A 22,475-nucleotide genomic window follows, 5' to 3' on the forward strand; every position below is an offset into this window, starting at 1 on the left:
TCCTTGTTTTTGATGACCTTGACAGTTTTGAGGAGTACTAGTCAGATATTTTGTAGGATGATGCTCAGTTTGGGCTCATCAGATGTTTTTCTCATAAGCAGCTCAACTCTAGAGTTTCTTGAGTGGAAGTGGAAGTGACATTCTCACCATATCCTATCAAGGGCATATGCTGTCAACATGACTTATCACTGATGGCATTAAGCTTGATGACCTGTTTGAGGTAGTGTTTGTCAGACTTCTTCAATATAAAGTTACTCCCTCTACTCCCTCCCATACTGTACTCTTTAGAAAGTAAAAGCTTACATTTAAGGGAGTTATGCTCCACTTTCTTGAAGAGGCATTATCTTCATAAATTATTTGGAATTTTTCTTTGACAGGAGATTTGTCTATTTTTTCCCATTAATTTATTGATGTCATCATTTATTTATATCAGGATGAACCCATGGATATGTATTTTATATTTTGGGTTATAATCCAATACTACTTTATGTATTTTCTTGCTCAAATTGTTCCAGCTTTTGTTATTGGGAACCCTTTCAATAGGCTCTTACAGTGTGTGTGTGTGTGTGTGTGTGTGTGAGCACGCCCGCACACGTGTGCACCTTCTTTCTGGCACTTTCTGGCACTACAAGATATCCCAAGCTCATCTTGTATATTCCCTGTCCAGCCCTAGAATTGGCCATTTTTCCAGGGACCTTAGATTCCTTTCATTGGGCAATAGTATTAGACACAAAGGTCTGGGTGCTGGTGTGCTGGTTACTACCAGGGTGTGTTATTTCTAAGTGATCTCAACTTGCATATACAAGATTGTGTATTGTAGGGAAAAGACTATCTACCCTTTTAGGTTTGTTTGGCTGGGTCTATGAAATAAACTGACAGTAGGCAGATCAACAAGAGAAAAGGTATATAAATTTATTGCTATTAGGTGCACAGAAGTATCACAGAAAAAAAAAAAAAAAAGTGAATACCCCCCGCTCCCAAAATCAGTGAGATTTGAGAACTTCTATATTATTTTGAGAGAGGAAGGGAGTGGGAATGGAGGATTTAGGAGGCAATATATGATCTTTAGGGGAGATGAATGGACTCTTTGAAGAATAGATAGGAGGGAGGTATGATGGTTTATGACAGAGTTTGGGTGTGGTGTCGACTTCCAGTCTCCTCTCTTGTGGTAAGAATTAATGTTCCCTGGTTGGTGAAACTCGCAGGCAGGTTATGACAATGAGTTCCTTTTGGAACATCTTTCTTTAGGCACATAAGGGGAGCTCAGAAAAAGCCTTTCCCTGCATTTGCTATTTTTCAAGTGCCTTCAGTTCAAAATAATCAATGTACCAAAGTGGCATATTTTGGGATGGCATGTCATGAACTCCTTCAATAAAAATGACATATATATATATATATATATATATATATATATATATATAAAACCTGTACTTATTTCCATATCTTTTATCTGTATCTATATTAAACTGAACATGAGTTCATACTGATGTCCCTTGTTCTGTATTTAAAGGAAAAAGTTGGCAACAGATGGTGTCTCACAGCGAGTTTTATTTCAGTCCTGCTCTGATTGTATGTGCCAAATCTACTCAAAAAATCATTGTCCATTCTCTGGGCCTCCTCTGAAGATCAGGTTGCATTGAAAAGCACACTTCTGCTGGGAAGAAAGCACTGCATCAGACTGGAAGTGCAGTAGACGGTTGGGGAAATACAAGAGGCAGGCAAAGGGTGCAAGAGTTTTGCTCTTTGACTAGATGCCAACGGAGATATGAAATATCAAATATGGATATACTTTGAGGCGTCAGCATTATAGTTTCTCCGAGTATGAACATTTCTGACAGTCACTGATGAAGAGAAGTGACTCATCCGGTCGAGGTAGTTTGTCTTACTTGACTTGGCAGAGATGAGGCAGGAGCACCTAGCACTAGTAAATGGTATCAGTAAGGTGCCTGTAATTTAACACAAGTGTGAAAGCTTAGGTCTTGTTGTGTCTGAATCTTTCTGCATTCAAAAATAATGTCTTCTTTGTTGGCCTAGGGCCTTTGCAAGCCAAGTTAGTGGAAAAAAAGCCCATGCCATCAAACTTGGGTGTCAGTGATAGGGGGAGGGAAGGAGAAGCACAGTATATTTCCATTACAGCAGGAGGCGATTGTGATGATAGGGTAGCTGGGCAAGGAGCTCTCAAGAAATGTTTCTTACAACTTGAAAAAGGGAGAAATGCCTGGGGAGACCTGTATTTGGCCAGCATCAGCTCTATCTGAGCATCTTATTAAAATATCCGAAAGCATAAATTGACAGGTAAGGAAAATGTGGGAGAACCAGTTTTGAAATGCAGTAAGAGATGGCACTAAAGATATGCCACAGCTTATTATAAAACATTCATGTCTGTAAACATCTGATTTGAGGAACTTCCACTTTTCAGGTAGGGAGGATTGTTGGAAAGAAAAGGAAATAAGATAGAGGAATGGAGGATAGAACAATGTAAATGAAGACTTGTTAAAACAAAGTTTACTTAAGCTCATACTATGCTTTTAGCATGTTTTCACAGACTAAAAAGATAAGACTTTATGAACATATTAATATTCCTATAAGCATTACATGTTAATAGTATTCTAGCTCATTCTATATAGCTGTACACAGAATGTATCCATGTGTATTAGTAGGTACAGGATTTTTTTGTTAGAGTATTAATATATAATTATATTTATCTCAGTGAAACATTTCTAGTGTGTATTGATAAATACCATAATGTAACAGACCAACAAATTAGTCTCAAATTTTGCTTTGAAATCAAAGCAAGATAATATTTGTGATTCTATAAACATAGCTTAATATTCTTGGCCTAATGCAATTGGAGTAAAACAGAAAAGTATTTTTGGAATTGATTTCATTTTGTGACTTGTTCACATGCACAGCCGAATTGCCCATGCATTGGTGAGTGTAATTGTGCACCTAGGTTTATTAAGGCAAAGGAGCAATGGAAAATGCATGGCATTGTAGTAAGTAGATGTTTAAAGAAAACAACAGTATTTCATTAAAGAAGGTGTGGTTGCATAGAGCACATTTATTTCATTTCTCTTCATCAACTCTTTTAGGTTCTTCATTCCTTCTTTTTATGATCATTTTGATTCATGAAGCACTAATAGTTGACAATAATAAGAGAACTCAGAAAGATTTCAGTCATGAGGAATTGGGATCACAGCGTAGAATTTGCTTTATTTATCAGTCTTTTGCCAACAATAAAAACGATCAGGGGGGCACCTCGGTGACTCAGTGGGTTAAAGCCTCTGCCTTTCATTCAGGTCATGATCCCAGGGTCCTGGAACCGAGCCCCACATCGGGCTCTCTGCTTGGCAGGGAGCCTGCTTCCTCCTCTCTCTCTCTCTGCCTGTCTCTCGCCCTAAAAAAAAAAAAAAAAAAAAAAAAAAAAAAAAAAAAAAAAATTCAGGACTTTTATGGCTTTCAATGTACAAGCTTTCCATGGATAGTGAAAAATGTCCTCTCTTGCATGTGGCTATTTGTATTTAATAATAACGACCAGTATTTATTGAAAGCTTGCTATGTGTAAGGCACAAAAAAAGATATGCAATAATTTTTTTAAAAAGATTATTTAATTATTTATTTATTTATTTGACAGAGATCACAAGTAGGCAGAGAGGCAGGCAGAGAGAAAGGGAAGCAGGCTCCCTGCTGAGCAGAGAGCCTGATGTGGGGCTCGATCCCAGGACCCTGAGATCATGACCTGAGCTGAAGGCAGAGGCTTTAACCCACTGAGCCACCCAGGTGCCCCGATATGCAATAATTTAACTAATCATAACAGTCCCCCCATTTTAGAGATGAGGATCTTGGAGTTTAAAGAGATGTGGGTAAGACTTATACAAACTGTACACTTAGTCAATAGCAGCACCAAGTCTTAAATTCGGGTCTGACATAAAGAGATCTTTTTATCTGAAAGTTGATTTGCTTATTGCTCTAATATTTTCCTATAACCAAAGGGGGGAATATGCCTAAACACTGCTATGGTTTTAATATATACTTGGCTTACAGCCACTGTCTTGCTTGATCTTGCCACCTCCTAAGATTCCAGGGATAAAAATAGCAGCTAAAATTATACTTAGGGGCCCCCAAAATATTCTGGACCAAGACTGAAGAAAGCTCTTTTTAAGTGCCTATCAATTACCAATTCCAGTTGCTGAAAAGTTTTGTGCTAAAATTAAATAGGAAAGTCATGATTAGGACCAAATCTCCAAGTCATAAATCAGTTGCGATTGTGTGTTGGGGTTGGGGAAGATACAGTTTCTTTACAAATGAGTTCTGCTCCGCCTTTAAAAATTTTATTTTAAACATGCCCCCAAAGTTTGAGAAGTAAAACTGCTTTGGAACTTGGGAAAGAGGCCAGAAAGCACAAAGCAGACTTACGTATGTCCAGGCTTGAACATACCCAACCTAAGGATGGTTTGTCCTGATGTCTTGCGTGACCCTATCTCAGGGATTTATTAGCTTATAGTTGATCTAAGCAGGTTACATATACAAAAATCTCGTGGATTTCCTACTCCTAGTTTTAAGTAATGGGCTGTTCTGTCAATCATTTTTTTCACCTGTTCCTAGTAGCTTCAAGCCTTTGCTGAATCCTGGATATAATGTTTAGGCAACTAAAACATTATCAAAGCCGAAGACCTGAATCTCACAGTAGCAGCAGGCAATATAGAAGACTAAAGGCTCTACCACTACTTTTAAAAAAAATCCATCTTGACCAAACCAATGAGTTTATGATTTAAATTAGTCATCCTCATATTGTATTCTAAAGAGTGGGGGCTTTTGGAAGTGACTCAGGTATCATGGAGGGCAAGGTGAGAACAAGAGTCCATAGTGGATGCTGTGTTGGGCGGCTCAGCTCCTCTCCTCAGAGCCAAAGAATTTACTCTGTTAACTGCTGGGAGTGCTGCCAGATGACAAGCCCCAGCTGTCAGCTCTCTCTGGGAATTGCTTTTGGCTGAAGAGCTCCCCTGTCCCAACACAGGTCAATGCTTAAGGGCTGTCTCTGTTTGAGGGCACCCCATAGAGTTGCTGAGGCCTTGCTGTGACTGTATTGCATGCCTCCCTTTGTCTAATCCTGTTTCTTTTACTTCCTTCACAGTTGCTGATCCCAGAGCACTCCCTAATAAACTTCCTGCATCGTAATTTCTTCTGTTTCCCAGGGAACTGGACCTACTGCAAAATCAATTATAGCAGCTCTGCTTTTATTGCTGAAAAATATTGGCTATTCATGTAAGATTTCACTTAGGGCAAACCAAACTAAAAATCTTTGAAAGCCACGGATCTAATTTTAAACAAATGCTTCACCTTATATGAAAAATCATCCTTATAGTTTTGTGCAAGGCCAATTTATTTAAGTTAATCCTTCCAAACCAACAATAAGAGTGTGTTTTGCTTTTATGATTGTTTCTTCTTAGCCTTTATTTGTATGCTGCATTTACATAAATACTCCTGTGCCTATTAAAGCTGAAAATACACCAAATAATGGAATCATAAATATTTTTGATATTACATATATAAAACCAAGAAACTATACAACAGAAGCAATTTTAGCAGACCAGAGAAGGGCATTCAGTAAGTGGCTTATATACTCAAATATCGATAGGATTTTTTACATATCTCATCCCTTCCCCTCAAGGAATAACTCTTAAGATTTTGTCTTAAAACAGCTGTGGTATAAATAAGGATATTGTAATTAGAATTTTCATTCTTCTGTTAAAAAACTCACATTAAAAAATATACTGTCAACTAGCTTCTTATAATAAAGGAGTAAACCAATTAAAAAGAAGCAGGGCCTTATGATAAAATTCATTGTGTTCTGTGGTGGACTGGAAAGTTATCAAGGAGATTTCCAACTAATTAAGTTGTTGGAAGGCTAAATGATAAAATGTTAACTGCTGAACAGATAACTCAAATTTAATAAGCATATGTACGATTAAGTTCTGGATCTTAGCAGGTCCCTGCAGAGCTCATTCAATAATTCTAACTTACACAATAGTCAAGACAACAAAGGAGAAATACAATTTGGATGCAGAGGTTGATTTTGAGCTAGGTTTTCCTACTACTCTCTGGCCTGGGAAGCCATATACACATCAGGCCTTAGCTTTCTGCTGCAGCATTAGGGATGGTTGTCTTTCAGGTGTGTTGTTGCTTTGGCAATTTCTAAACTTGGTGTGGCAGCAATTAACTGATATATGGCACATGATATAGAGAGTAAGAAAAGAAACTAAAGATGCAGGGTTGTGAAAGAGTATTATTTATTGGAAAAAATAACAAAGTACTTTATATACATGTTATTTAACATATATGATCTGGGTGACTCGAACATTCTAGTAGTGGATTTATTCTGTAGCCTGAAATACCCAAGCTTAGATACTTGAGAATCCCAGATCGCAACTTCTGAGTTTTTTTTTTTTTAATCAAAATTTAGTAGATAAAAGTCTATTGAAAAATACTGGAAAAATATGAAATTTAGGTAGCATCAATGGCCACATGTATTCTAAAATATTGTTTCTGAAGAAACAGTGATTTCATCAAGTACAACACTGAAAATACATAGTCTCCTAAAAATATGCAAGTGTATGATAGTAATCCTGCATATGCAAATAGTAGCAATATTCTTCCATCAAAAGTGAATATACTTTATAAATATAATGTATACATTAATTCGCTTTCTTTATGCATTGTAAGCATACTTTTGGAGTGAAAGAACTCTAAAATACAACCAGTGCTAAATCTTTGTTAATGCATTATAGGGAGTACATGAGTAAATGAAGTTGATTTATTAATTTGCCAAATATTTTGAGCATTTATTATGTGCCAGGCACTGTGTTAGACAATGCAATTTGTGAACCAGATAGACATGCTCTCTGCCTGTGAAGTTTATTGTCTAAAGGAAGAAGGGTCAAGGCTACCTGCATGGCTTTGGTAGGTTGGGTGGTAGACCCTTGGTTTCGGCTAACACAGTGATCTTGGGTTGGAAGGATCCAGCCCTGCCTCTGGCTTGTGCTCAACATGGAGGATGCTTGGGGTTCTTTCTTTCCCTCTCCCTTTGCCCCTCCCCACTTGAGTGGGTGCATGTGCATATGTGTGCTCTCTCTCAAATAAATGAATAAATCTTTTTTAAGAAAAGGAAGGAGCTGACAAACTATTACAATATAGCACGACAAGTACTGATAGGGTAAGTGCAGGGTTCTCTGAAAGCACATGAAATAGCCCAAGTGGACTTAACAGAGAAATTTTCCTGGGGGAACTTATGTCTAAAGGTCTTAAAGCTGCGGATGTGTTGGTCAGTTTGCTGGGGGAGGGCCTAAAGAGAGAAGCTAAAGCATGTGCAGAGTTCTGGAAGTGAGTAGGCATGTCTCTCACAAGGAACTGAAAAAAGAAATTCAGTAAAGCTGAGTGTTGAAAAGGGACAGGTATAGTGCAGAGAGATTAAGTACACAAGAACCAGCTCTTGAGGGGCCTTGTAAAACATAGTAAGGAGCAAGCACTTTTTCATAATGGCAACAGGAAGCCACTGAAAAGATTTAGGTGCAGGAGATCAGAGTTATGATTTAGGAAGAGTATTCTGATTGTAGAGGGAAGAATGAAAGCAGGGGAGACCAAGTAGGATTCCGTGATAGCTATTTAGGGAGATGATAGGGTATGAACTAAGTTAGTGATACTGGGAATCAAAAGAAGTATAAAGATTAAAGATTTTTTAGGAAGCAAGATAGACAGGACACGGTGATTGGTTATAAGTGGACAGTGTAGGAAGACAACTGTCATTTGCTGAGATTGGAAACATAGGAAGAAAAAAAAACAGTTTGGGAGAAGGATGCTGAGTTCCTTTCGATTTGGATATACTGAACCTGAGGTACTAAGGCATAAGCAAGTACATATGTTGGGCAAGCAATTGAATGTATGGACTTTATATTCTGTACAGTGCTCTGAACTGGAGATACTGACTGCAGTTGTTAGTATGAAATGATAACTGAAACGTGGAGAGGACACATTGTCTGAGGCAATGTGTAGGGTAGGGAGAGAGTAGGTTGTGTCATTTTTACATTATCCTTGGTCAAGTCTATTACTAGAAGCATTAACAGGTATGAAAGTCTTATTGTTTTTCTCTTCTTTGACCTGTTGAAACCATATATTGACAAGAAAAACATTTAAAATAACCTGAAGTCAGTAAACATTAGTAAAATAACTGTTAAGTATAATCTACAAACCATACAAACAGCCCTTAATTGCTCAATATCTGGCTTTGACCATCTGAGCCTTCTTACAACAAGTCTTTACATAGGCTGGAATTTGCCTTCCATCAGTTCTGTAACTGTTTATTTCCTGATAATCTGGATCAATGGATATGCAGCTCAGTGACAGCCCAGGGAGATTTTGTCTGATCAAAACATGAGATTACGTAGGGACCTGTTGGTCAGAAGACAACCATAATTCATCATTCCCACATGGAAAAGATCCAAATACAATTTTGGATGGGTTGATGGGGATTTGCTTCAATATGCTTCCTTTTCGATCCACAGAAGTCGAAATGGGGCTGTGACCTGTAGGGTGGCTAATAGGTGGCATGCTGCTAATGTTTTAACAACTGGCGTGGCAGGTGAACAGAGCCCTGATTTGTTGTGTTTGCCAATGTTGATAGTTTGAATAGTCCCCTCATAGACAATCTCAGGCTACCAACTGATGCCACTGAAGGTGGGCTGGGGGGAAAAAGGTATACAATTAGTTTTTGCAGGTCAGTGCAAGCTGGCCCTGGCACAATACTGGACCAAGTATGATGTGACTGGTGGCCCGGAATGGGAAAATACCTTGCATATCACAGCTTAAGATATAAGAGGACTGAACTCTACAAGACACTGAGTTTCCACTTTAAGGAAAATTGACTTATTCATCTCTGGCCAGTTTATTTGTATATTTTAACATTTTCCATTTGAATTGAGAGCTGTGGTATAAATGATGTATATATTAATAATCTAATAACTTTAGTATTATAACTTCCATGTCTTTATCCATAATCACTAATGGTGTCTAAAATTGGCTTGTATCTGAAATTAAAATAATTGAGAACCATTTTCCATTTAATTCCTTATACCGTGAACCAAAGAAATGGCCAGTTTCTTTTCATTTCAGGGTACAAGTATAATCTACAGTCTAATATATTTCACAAAAGAAAATATATTATTTCCATCAAAGAATCAAAGATTGTTTTTTCCCTATCAAAGCAAACAATTTGATGGTATGTTGCTCTAACCAATTAAAAAATTCAGTAAGAATAGCAGCAAAATATCTCTTTATGTGATTTAATATATGTCCTACCAACAGCAGTGTGCAGATACATAGAATTGACGTGTGTTTTAAATAATTACTATTCAAACTTACTTTACAATTTTTTTTCAATATTAGCACTGGTGGAATTAGAGCTATTATTGTGCATACTGTATCTTTTTTATATTCCAAAGGAAAATTAAATTTCTTGGTAGCATTAGAAAAGAATGCCCTTTTTAATATTTAATGCAGATATACAAAAATCTCAAGACTTCTATTAAAAACCTCACAATTCTACTGTGCACAAATGAAGACACATTTTCAAATAACTTGCCCTAATGCCAAATTCATAAAGGTTTCTATAAAAATATTTCAAACCCAATAAAAACACAATAATATAATACAAAGTCTTTTCTTTGTCAAACTTTAAAAGGTCTGTATTTATATAAATCCACAGTACTTTTTAGTGCCCTCTGACTGGTATTTTTTTTTCAGGATTATCTGATTTTAGAAATCAAAGTTGAACACTTTTCATCAGTTTTCTGCTTCAGCATGGAAGACATTGAAAACTTACAGAATAATTTTTTTAAACAGGATTGGGTAAAAACTTTACAAAGCAGAATATTAAACACTTTATACACTTTAGTTACTGCCCTGCCAAAGATAAAAATACCCCATTGTCCCATTTCCCTCTTATTTAACTTGAATTTCTAGATAATTATTTTTAGTGCTCCTTCTTTGTCTGTATAGAGGGTCTCTGAGGTGCAAGTGTACAAATTTTAGGTTCTTTAACAAAATCCAAAATATCACTAAGCCATTTTGTTTTTAAAGTGTATTTAAAGAAATGTTTGTTTAAATATAAAACCCCAAAGTGCTGAATTAAAACACATTAATATCATGACCAGCCAGTTACTGATGTGGCTTTAGCCTCCGAGGAATATTATTAAAATTGGCTGTTAAATGTCAAATTTAAGCATTTGGTTTTATACTGTAATATTGTATTTTCCAATACAGATATCAAAGAGACCAAGCTGATTTTTTTTTTCCTTAAAGATATAGTAAAATATTTTAGCCATAATACAAATCAATTTTGGGGGGGTATTCCATGCCAAGATAGGAAATAGATTTTTTTAAGTCTTAGAATAATTGTTATAAAAGAACTATAAAATGTAAATTTCTGGAAAAAAATACATGGAAAATGTCTCTCTAGAAAAAAAATACACAACTTGTTAGATACAAGAAAATATAACATTACCATGGGGTACAGCCAGCAATGGACATGGCTTAAGAGTCTTAAAAAATTCACAAAAGGTAATTAGCACCAAAATTGTCTAAAATTTCAAATGATATACTGAAGTGATTCCAGACCCAAATGTTATACGATAAAAAAGTTACATTTAACTTTCATCAGTCATAATAAATATATCCTTTTCAATCTTTAGAAAATGTGCTAGCTTTACTGATTTTCATCACAATATTAAGGTAGTGTATAGTAATTACATTTATATTGGTTTGGGCTGAGCAGGAACATAGATACCCAAATTATTTCCCAAATAGTAAGGGGTTATTTGGTGGGTATGGGTGGGGACAATTCTCCCATTAAAACTTTGTTTTAGCTCCTTGTTCCATCCTTTTTCTTCTAAAATGTTTTATTGGAATTCCTTACAAGATCTATATTGCCTGGTTTGAATTCCATATCCTGTTATTTTCCCTGCTCACTTTTTGGTGTGTTAAGATTGACAATGGGAATAAGGTGGGGTTTTTAAGAGTGGGCACAGATCACAGTAATAAAACAAGACTTTTGAATAAGCTACCAAATGTATATCCAACCCTGTGATAATCAAGAGTTGAGTTTAGTTTTAAACAACGTCCACTTATAAATTTAATTACAAAACAGCACATAATTTGAAACAAGGCAAACTTTTTTCAGCTTTCATGTAGTGAAATATATAACTTCACCAATACATATACGGCTACCAAATGTGAAACAACAGCTTATTTGGCCATATTTTACTGTTGCACATAAATAATGACAAGGCAAACAACAGCAACTAGTCCAAGGGCTTGTAAGCCAAGGAACCACAGCATTATCCAAAAGAACATGACTATTACTGGTTCCACAATTCGTTCTCCAAAATACATCCTTGTGAAGCCCATCTTGATGAGGCTTTTGTTCAATTCACCAAAAAGTGTTCCCATCTTTTTGTAGTCATCTCCAACAGGTTCGCCAGTGAGATTTTGTGATTCTTCAATATCCTTGAAAACAAAAACAAAAACAAAAAACCAGAAAACAAAACATAAACATAAAATGAGAAATAGGTGAATGTCCGTAGAATAATGAATATCTCACTGTTCTCCCAAAATACTGGGCGTAATTCTGATAATCATACAGTAAATATTTGGGATTGTTCCTTTTGATTAACATATAGAATGACTATGTCTGTGCCCACCTTTCAAGAATTTGGAAAGCACTGATTTATTGATTTCTGTAGAAACAACAATGGACCCTCAACACTGATTTATAAGATTAAGGAAGGAGCTGATTCATTTCCATTCATTTTCTAGTTTCCTGGGATTATAAAAACAGCTGCTTAAAATGAGGAGTCATGTTTGTATTACCCTTCCTCTTTACCATTATTTCAAAAAACTTCTCTATCAACCTCCTGTTTTGAGGCGGGGACCCAGAGACTTTAATGTACCTAGCCTGAGCTGACTTGTCTTGTTGCTACTATTGAGCGTTTCTCAGCCATCACTGCTGTGATCTTTCAGTTTTAGCCCTGGCTAAGGAGACCTCAGTGTAGGTCCTTGCATAGTTTCTTGTCCAGATCCCAGAAATGTCCTAAGTGTGTCTTATTAATCTCATCAGAAGAGACAAATAGTTTACAAATAGAAATAATTTTGTACAGTAAGTCCAAAAGTCCACCTAGAAGTCAGCGCCTAAGAAAATGTCCATGTGTACCCAATATGCATACCAAATAATATTTCCAAAAAAAAGTTTACTATTTCTATTACCTCCCAGTCTTATTACAAGTAAGGCCTTTATGCCAGTTATTGAGCTACTACTGTCTCTCAGCTTGAAATCAATCCTTGGAATTCTAGAAACATTTTGGCTTGTTAGTTTTTGCCAATATAGGGACTAATGAAACATCGCACAGCTGGAGAAGGAAAGCAATTTGCTCTCGTTTGTTTCTGAAGGGTTTGTTGGTGCTGTCAGTTTTGCTCTAGCAACACTTCTTCAATCTGGTAGTAGTAATTTCTTCTAGTAGCGCCCACTGGTTTCAACTTGGGGATTTCCCAACACTTGAAGAACCAATCTCAATGTGCCTTCTTTTTTTTTTTTTTTTTTTAAAGATTTTTTTTTTTTTTTAATTTATTTGACAGAGATCACAAGTAGGCAGGGAGGCAGGTAGAGAGAGAGAGAGAGAGTGAGAGAGAGAAGGAAGCAGGCTCCCTGCTGAGCAGAGAGCCTGATGTGGGGCTCGATCCCAGGACTCTGGGATTGTGACCTGAGCTGAAGGTAGAGGCTTTAACCCACTGAGCCACTCAGGCGCCCCTCAGTGTGCCTTCTTTTTTTTTTTTTAATATTTTATTTATTTGACAGAGAAATTACAACTAGGCAGAGAGGCAGGAAGAGAGAGAGGAGGAAGCAGGCTCCCTGCGGAGCAGAGAGCCCGATGCGGGGCTCGATCCCAGGACCCTGAGATCATGACCTGAGCTGAAGGCAGAGGCTTTAACCCACTGAGCCACCCAGGTGCCCCTCAATGTGCCTTCTTAAGACTAGATCCAACCTGTGGGTGCCTATTCCTCAGCTATCTTGTTCTAGGTTCTATGGGATCCCCCTTCTGAGTGAAGAGACATCAGTACTGGGAGAGCAACGATGGGTTCTTGAAAGTCTGAGTTTCAGCTCCACAGGGCCTTTCCCCAATCTTCTCAGTTTTAGTAAGTCTACCCTTTTCTTGGCTGCCCCAGGCCAGGCCTAGGAGTAGGGGCTGCTTCCAGGTATTGTTACCTACATGAGTCTTAAATTTTAGCATACTGTGTAATCTCCCGGAGGGTTTATTACAGCACAGACTGTTGTGCCTATTACCAAGGTTTCTAATTCATAAACTGGGGCTAGGGCTTGGAGTCAGAATTTGCATTTCTAACAAGTTTCCAGTTGAAGATTATGATGCCTCTCTGGTGACCATTGTTTGAGAAATCACTGCCTTAGTGTTCTCTTTCTGCCTTTTCCGTACTTCAATGCCTAATTAACAATTTTTTAAATTAAATCATATTTGTTGGAATCATTGATATAATTTCTCCTCACTAGACCCTAATATAGCCACAAAAGAAAAACTATGTCATATAGGTGACATAGTTATCTGATCGTAATTTATTAAACCTAATTCCATTTAGGAGTCATGATTCAAATCAGTAATTATTTACCGAATACCTACTAGCAGCTTATGCAGAACACAGAGTATCATTGATGAAGTAGTAGAAAAATTAAACTTACTGGGGCATCATTGTTAAGTCTATATTTTAAGTTTAAGCCAGAAATTTTTTTTTAAAAGATTTTATTTATTTGACAGAAAGAGATCACAATTAGGCAGAGAGGCAGGCAGAGAGAGAGAGAGAGAGGAGGAGGAAGCAGGCTCCCTGCCTAGCAGAGAGCCCGATGCGGGACTTCATCCCAGGACCCTGAGATCATGACCTGAGCTGAAGGCAGAGGCTTAACCCACTGAGCCACCCAGGTGCCCCAAGCCAGAAATATTTTTGAATTATTATTTTTAAGCCAGAATTATATTTACATACAATTTAAAAATTAGTTTTGGACTTGCATTTCTATCAAAAAGAGTGGAAAAAACAAAATGCTATAGAGGGAGTTGAAATCCAGGCTCCAACACTTAAACTGAGTGACCTTGACCAAATCACTTTTATGAGCTTCAGTTTTCTTTTTTTTTTTTTTTTGAGCTTCAGTTTTCTAATCCACAAAATGGATTTACATGATTCCTTTTGATGATGATAATTTTCTCTTGAATTATAATTTACTTGTTAACCTTTCCTTAATTTTTGTGTTTCATTTCTTTTCTTTTTTTTTTTTAAGATTTTATTTATTTATTTGACAGAGAGAGATCACAAGCAGGCAGAGAGAGAGGAGGAAGCAGGCTCCCTGCCGAGCAGAGAGCCCGATGTGGGACTCGATCCCAGGACCCTGAGATCATGACCTGAGCCGAAGGCAGTGGCTTAACCCACTGAGCCACCCAGGCGCCCTCTTTTTTTTTTTTTTTTTAAGATATTACTTATTTATTTGACAGAGAGAGAGAGAGAGATCACAAGCAGGCAGAGAGGCAGGCGGGGGGTGGGGAAGAAGGCTCCCTGCTGAGCAGAGAGCCCAATATGGAGCTAGATCCCAGGACCCTGAGATCATGACCTGAGCCGAAGGCAGAGGCTCAACCCACTGAGCCACCCAGATGCCCCGTGTTTCATTTCTAAACTAGTTTATTTCTCACTGATGTGCTATGATTGGGTGAATTTTATGTTTCTCTGCTTCTCATACTTTTATGTGTTCCATGATGATATTCTACATTATAAAAGAAAAAAAAAATCTTGTTCTTGCCTGAGATCAAGCCCATTCTTCTCTTTAGGACAGAACTTGAAGACTACTTGATTTAGTTTGTAATTCTTCTGGTACCTCACTTCTCTCTATTCCACCAGTGTCTTATATTGTTGATAATCATTTCTAGCCTCCTTTTTTTTACTTTTTATTAAAGTTTTTTGTTTTCTTTTTTACTTTTTCCAGTTTCTTTTAATCTACATACTCATTGTACTTTGGGGTTTTCTGTTGTTACCGAAGATTTTTAAACTATTTTTTTCAACATTTTTGTGGTTGTAGTACAAAGAAAGTACCCTAATCTGATATGGTTCCTTCTGAAGATTCGCTTTAAATTTTTCTACAGAATGCTTGTGGGTTTTTCAGGGAAGAAGTCGGTGTTGCAAGGAAATCAAAACAATCAAAACAAGGAATTAGCTAACTCCTAGAGGCCAAGCAAGCAGGCCGCAATGGATCACATCATCTCAAATCCTGAGAATACCTGCTGGGATTGAGACCGTAAGTAGAAGACCAAGTAAGGACCGGTCTTGGCTAGATGTGGGTGCTACAGCCTGTTTTGTTTTTTAATATGAAAAATTTCAAGCAAACACGAAATTAGAGAAAAACAGTACAGTGGTCCCCTGTACACCTATAATCAGATTCAACAATTACTAGAAGTTTGCCACTTTACAGCAGCACTTCTTAATCTGGACTATCTAAAGGAGAGGAAAAAGTAGAAATCATTAGGAGAATGCTTCAAAGTGGCATATCTTCACAAATGAAGTCCTATGGAAACATCCAAAATATCCAGCAAAGAATGAGATAGGTTTCAAACAATCCTAAAGGAAAGATATTTAAGAACATGGAAAAGAAAATAGGCAGCATTTTTAAATCAGTGAGATTATAGTTAGTTTCATTACAGTATTTTCTATACCCAGAATATCCACCACAAATACATTATTCTAAAAGGTACAAACATTGGTGCACTGCTAAATGTTTAGCAGTAGGCTTTGTCTAGGGTGGGAGTTGGGTGGATCTCTGACTGGAATTGTTTGCCAGTTGCTTAGTTTTTTGCAGTTTCTGTAGCTGGTCCTCCCGCTGTGGTCAATTTCAAGCTTCTGACACCTAGCTTGCAAGTTTCCTGAAAATTTAACAATTGGCTCTTGAGGTCTGGTAGGAGCTGCCATCAGTACTCCACTGTAAGTACAGTAGTTGAGATAAAGACCCACATGGTTATAATTGATTAGTTTGATTGCTCCCTTCTTTCCATCAATTAGTGCATTTAATGCAAATTTAAGTTTACAAAGTTGCTAGGCTAGGATAGTTAAATAGAATTACTGCAATACAACGTATTGAAATTAGGAAAATTGTATTAAATGTATTATGATTTGAGTAGTAGATAGGGTAGATAAAATGAAATACATGTAATGCTACAAAACTACCACAATTAACAGAATTTTGCTTTTTCTGGTCTGTGTCATACTGATATCAAGAGTTCATTCAATTCAATACTTTTTATAAACTCTTATTTACAATAAAATTTAAAAAGCCTGGATGGTTTGTGAGGAAGTAGTGCTCCTTCAGTGCTCTCTGGCTGCATGAATGACACCTCCATCCATATGCCAGATCCAAGGGTCTTCATGACTCCTCCTACTTCCCTCCCCTTTACATGAAGCTCATCAACATATCCTCTTTGTTTTACTTTCTAGATATTTCCTTATTGTGTATACTGCTGTTCCATCTGCTGCTGTAATCTCAAAATAATCGGTGAACATCTCTTGTCTTGACTATTCCAGTAGTTTCCTAGCTGCTTTTGCATATATTCCTTGGCTCCCCTATAAGCTATTTACCACACTGCAGCCAAAGTGATCCTTTTAAATGCAGATCCAATCACTCCCCCCTGCTTTTAGGATAAACGCCCAAATTTTAATGTGATCTATGAGGCCCTGCTTAGTCTGGTTTCTCTCTGGGTCTCTGGCCTCATCCTGTCATGAGCCTCCCTCTGTCTTTTCCTGTTTCAGCCACACGGGGCTTTAACTTCTTGAACAGGCCATGCTTTTGCGTGCTGTTTGCACCTGCTGTTTTCTCTGCCTACCATGCTCTCCTCCTTCCCTTGCTCAGTTAATGCCTGCTCCTCATTTAGCCTCAGCCTAAGTAAGCCTCGACTCAACCTCATAGCACCTTATAATGCTCCTTCAGTGTATTCTAAATCAGTGTAGATGTATGTATGATTATTTGATGAATGTCTCTATCACTGTACATGAGGATATGGACAGTATATATTTTTGCTGACCATTTATCCTCTAATATCAGTGTATAGCAGGAGCTGTGTTGGGAATAGCAGCACATAGAAGGACCTCAATAAATATTTGTTGAATAAATGGAGAAAATTTATCATGTGTCTGGCAAGCATTAGAGCAATATCTTGATAGATTTTCCATTGCTCACTTCTTGCCAAACAAAAGATTTTTTTTTCCCGAAGTATTTTTATTATAGTAGTTTCAAAGCAAATATTTCTGTTTGGAAAATTATTAAGCATCCATTCCCTCTTTCCTTTTAGAACCTATTCCAGCCCACATTCCTCAGGTGAGGCAGACCCTACCTACAGGTCCAGAGAGGACAAGTCTTAAGAGTAATAAACTTCTCTTTACTGGAAGTCGGCTTTGGAAAGTGCATGTGATCCACTTTGGAACAATGACTTTTGTGGGTCTTCTTGGAAAAGTCTTCCTAACCCTTCTGACACAACTTTGGAAAGTGATCCTTATCTTCTTCTATTTCTCCACATATAAATAATCCTTTAAGTAAAGACAATTTATTGTATTTTTATCAGTTTTCTATTCCTGCTATAAGAAATTACTATAAATGTAGTGGCTAAAAACAACAAGAGTTATCACCTTATTGTTCTTTAGGTTAAAAGTCATGTCAGCAGGATTGCAGAGAATCTGCCTACCTTTACTAGTTCCTACTGGCTATCTATATTCCTTGGCTCCTGGCCCCCTTCCTCCATCTTCAAAGCCAGCAATGTTGCAGCTCTTCTCACCATTCTTCTGTAGTTAACTTTTCTCTCTGACCACAGCAGGCAAAGGTTCTCTGGTGTTAAGGACCTACGTGATTAGGTGTAGCCTAATGGGATAATCCAGGATAATCCCCCATCTCAAAGTCCTTAAATTTAATCCCATCTGCAAAATCTCTTTGGCCATGTAAGGTATCACATTCACAAATTCTAAGGATTAAAATATGGACATCTCTGGGGAGGCATTATTCTGTTTACCGCATTATTTTATTATAAAAATTATTTCTTTATATATCTATTTCCTGTCACTAGCTTTGATAGGAAGGGTAAGGCCATTAAGGGCAAGAAACATGTCTTATAAATTTTAACATTCGTACTTAGTATATTGCACTGTGCCTGGCCTATTGTAGGCTCATTATAAGTATTTGTTGAATGAACAGTAGTACTTTACAATAACAACATGTTAGGCAATGAAACAAAAAAAAGCCCACAAAAAATAAAAAAAAGTTACATGTAACATCAAATATTTTATTCCTCTATGAGTACAGATGTGAATTTGTTCAAATATTTATAAATAAATTCTATTAGATTACAAGTTATGGTAGCTGCTAGCTAAAATTTACATGCTTGGGGGCACCTGGGTGGCTCAGTTTGTTAAGAATCTGACTCTTAGTTTTGGCTCAGGTCAAGATCTCAGGGTTGTGAGATCAAGCCTGTCCCTCACATCCATGCTGGGCATGGAGCCTTCTTGGATTGTCTCTTCCTCTCCTTTTGCCCCTTTCCCCACCATCCACCCATATGCTCTCTCTCTAAAAAAAAAAAAAAAAAAAAAAAAAATTTAAAAAAGATTTACACGCTCAGCTCAATTTTTAAACCATTGTATTTGAACAGTGGAGAATAATATAAACAGAGGAGTTCATGAGTCCTTGACTCCTTCACATGTTTGTAATTTTCAGAGTAATAGTAATAAGTGGTGGTATTATTGATGATACAGTAGAAAAGCTAACACTGAGTGCCTACTATGTGCCAGGCACTGGCTTTACATGCTTTATCTTGTTTGCTCTTTCCACAAGCTGTGGAGGAATTATTATTTTCCCTCATTTGCAGATAAGGAAACTAAATTTCACAGGTATTAAATGTCTGGCCATTGACTTATTCTTAGCAAATGGAGTAGCTCTTACTCCAGAGACCACTCCATTAATCCCTATACTATACTCCCTCCAGTTATTATTATATAAATAATGAGCCTCTGTCTAATGCTGTTTAGTTTTCAGAGTAAATTTTACATATTTGAACTCTGCAAAAAGAAAAGCTATATAAACACATTTCCATTTGTCACAGAATGAATACATTTAACAAAGTGAAATGAACATCAGCATCTTTTTTTGTTTTATTTTATTTTTATTTTTTTTAAAGATTTTATTTATTTATTTGACAGAGAGATTTACAGCATATCAAAAGTAAGTTTACCAAGCCAAAAATTACTCAAATTTTTATTTTATTTTTAAAGATTTTATTTATTTATTTGACAGACAGAGATCACAAGTAGGCAGATAGGCAGGCAGAGAGAGAGGAGGAAGCAGGCTCCCTGCTGAGCAGAGAGCCCGATGTGGGGCTCAATCCCAGGACCCTGAGATCATGACCTGAGCCGAAGGCAGAGGCTTAAACCACTGAGCCACCCAGGCGCCCCTCAAATTTTTATTTTTATCATATATAAAAATGTAGACAAGGCAAAGCTATTTGCAACAATTTAGTGGATTTTTCATAGCCCTTTCAGTATTGACTAGAGTTTAGATTCAAGTAGGGAAGAAAAGATTACAAACAAAAATGCAAGGATATACTTGGCAGAATTGCAGTAAGGCCACAACAACAAAAACCAAAAAACCAACCATACAGAACATTTCATACATAAAGTGGCACAGCAGTGCAGAAATTCAGATGGTGCTTTTTCCTCTGTTCTAACATTAATCACTTTGTGTATTTGCCAAAGTATTTGAGGTCCTGGTGAAAGAACATTTGTCAAAAGCACAGTTTCCTTCATGATCATACAATAATGCTATGACATGTGCACTGAAGTATTCTTACCAAGATAGTGACATTATTATTTTTTCATCCATGATTAAAGACATACATAAAAACAAAGAGGTGTTAGATTGATTCAAAATCTTCTTTAAAAATACACAAAATTAGTGATGAGAAACTGAAGGTGAACGCTTACATAATCATAGGACTTTTTTAAGAGCAAAGTATCCTTAAAGATAATTAAAACAAAATCTCCTACTTTAAGAAACAAGGAATGAGAGGTTAAGTCACTCAGCCTATTAATGACAGCACAGGTTTTAGAAGCAACTAGGACAGATTCAAATGTTGCTCGGCACGCCTACAGGGCAAATTACGTAATCAATGAACCTCCATTTCCCCATGTGTTAAAGGAAAATAATAATACCTAACTCATAGAGTTGTGATACTAAAATGAAGACATGGATAAAAAGCTCTTAGAATACATACACTAATCATTCAATATATGGTAACTATTACTATTACTATATTTTTGGTAGATTTATATCTTGTGATTTTTACTTCTCTTTCTATTGTGCCATGTTGCTTGAGATAATTAATACCTTAGGGATCATCTTTGTCATAATAATTATTTTCAGTTGTATTTTTCTTCAAGTGTTATGACAATTTAATTATACAGAAGTTGAGGTGGGATATTTTCTATGGAACAGGTAAGGATAACTCCCATTAATTATTGTGGCTATATACTGCATATTGCGTTAATTATTGTGTTTTCTGTGGAATTAGGTATGGACCTATGGCACAATCCGTGCGCATTAGTATGGCAAGGGTTCTGTTTATTCACTTTATGAAGAGTGTAGGCTACATTCTATAAACAGGCTTTTGCTGAGTGGGTGACAATTTAAAATGTACTTTCAACTGTTTTCCCGTTTGCGGTACTACATTTGTATTACTGCACAGCATTACATATGCAGTACTGGAAATCTGTTTTTGCCTGTCTGATATTTATTCCACCTTTTTCTGCTAGAAGCACGCACCTTGATTTAACTTTGGAGAAACTATCCACTCCATCTTACTCCCCGTGTTTTGATTGAAGACGTTCCCATCCCCCAGTTCGAAGCCTGACCAATCAGAACATTCCATTTCCTTGGACATATGATTAGTTAAGGAATGAGCATGTAACCTAAGATAGGCCAACGAAACACCTCTACCTAAGACTTTCACTACAATTATTAAAAAAGAGACATTTTTCTTTCACTGCTATTGGTTAGCTGGTAAGATGCAGGTCATATTATTATCATGAGGGGAAAGATTGACCTAAATGAAGCCAACATAAAGTAAAGCCAAGAAATGATATAGCTGATTAGTTTCAATACCTAAAACCAGCTAGTGCTTCAACCTCTGGTCTTTTTAATTACATGAGCCAATAAATTCCTATTTTGCAAAATCTAGGGGGGGTTGAATTTTTGTCACTTGGAACCAAGAGTTCTGACTATAGATGATGATGATGATGACGATTATAAAAATAATAGCTGTTATTAACTTAATGTGTACTAATTACTGGATATTGTGTTAAGTACTTTACATTCTTTAATGGCATTTAATCTCCATTTTTTACAGTAAGTATTGTTAATTCCAAAGCCTGTGTTTTTCACTATAGTGCTCAACTACTTTCTCATTAATTGGGATTTATTGTTACTAGCAATAACTAATATGACAAATATATTCATAATATTAAAAACAACAATTAATGGGGGTTCCAATAATAATAATCCAAGTGGACATTTTTAGATATAACTTCCTAAAAGTTGTTTTAAAAAACTATGTAAGAACATGTAGATAAATTATTATTGTACCTATTCAGACAACAAAAGAAAATATAGGATAAAAACTAAAATGCTGATTTCTCCTTGCTACTTTCGGTTGTCCTTCCCTAGCTATTAAGGAGAGCCAGCCACAATAAAGCAAACCTAAGGAAATCATAACTGGGTAGATAAATTTATACATCTCAAGTATACATCTCAAGATGCATACCAAGCAAAAGGAAAATAATCTTTAAATAGCACATATTAGTCTGTGAATTGAGGTTTTTATTGAATGAATGATAGAACTAATGAATGAATGAACTCCTAAATCTTCTCACTGCAACCTTTTCTCCTTTTATCTTGTTTATTCAACTACTCCCACTGACTGTTTTTCATTCTCATTGGGCTTGTAGTCCACTGATCTCTAACTTCTCTCAATCCACTAGCTCAGTCCATTCCTTTCTTCTCTATCCTTGTTCTGCTTGAGTTCTATGGCCCAGAATTTCAATAAAGTTTTAAACTCCATTGTCTTATTGGGCAAAACCTTAATTTTAGAGGAACTTAACTATTTTTTCTGCCCACACCTGAATGGTGCTCGAGAAAGCCATAACATTGGGTGTTTTGACCATTAACCCCCACCAGATCTTCAAATATTCTGCATTCCTACTTCATTTCTCTGCTCAGCTCATTTTTTCTGCTCTCTCCAGTCTATTTCAAATCTCTTCTCTCTTTCTCTATCCCTCATCCTCCAGCAGATTACCTGAGC

General features: G+C 36.7%; 1 protein-coding gene across 1 annotated transcript in view; it reads right to left on the minus strand.

The window, feature by feature from the left end:
- Nucleotides 1-5,396: 5,396 nt before the first annotated feature.
- Nucleotides 5,397-22,475, minus strand: part of FAM241A (family with sequence similarity 241 member A) — a 45,571-nt gene continuing 28,492 nt past the window's right edge. Inside the window, exon 2 of the mRNA XM_045998226.1 lies at nt 5,397-11,556. Within this exon, the coding sequence (XP_045854182.1) occupies nt 11,311-11,556 (246 nt within the window). The 3' untranslated portion in view covers nt 5,397-11,310. The remainder of the gene's footprint in view (nt 11,557-22,475) is intronic.

Source organism: Meles meles, chromosome 2 (assembly GCF_922984935.1).
Source record: "Meles meles chromosome 2, mMelMel3.1 paternal haplotype, whole genome shotgun sequence".
Classification (NCBI taxonomy): Eukaryota; Metazoa; Chordata; class Mammalia; order Carnivora; family Mustelidae; genus Meles; species Meles meles.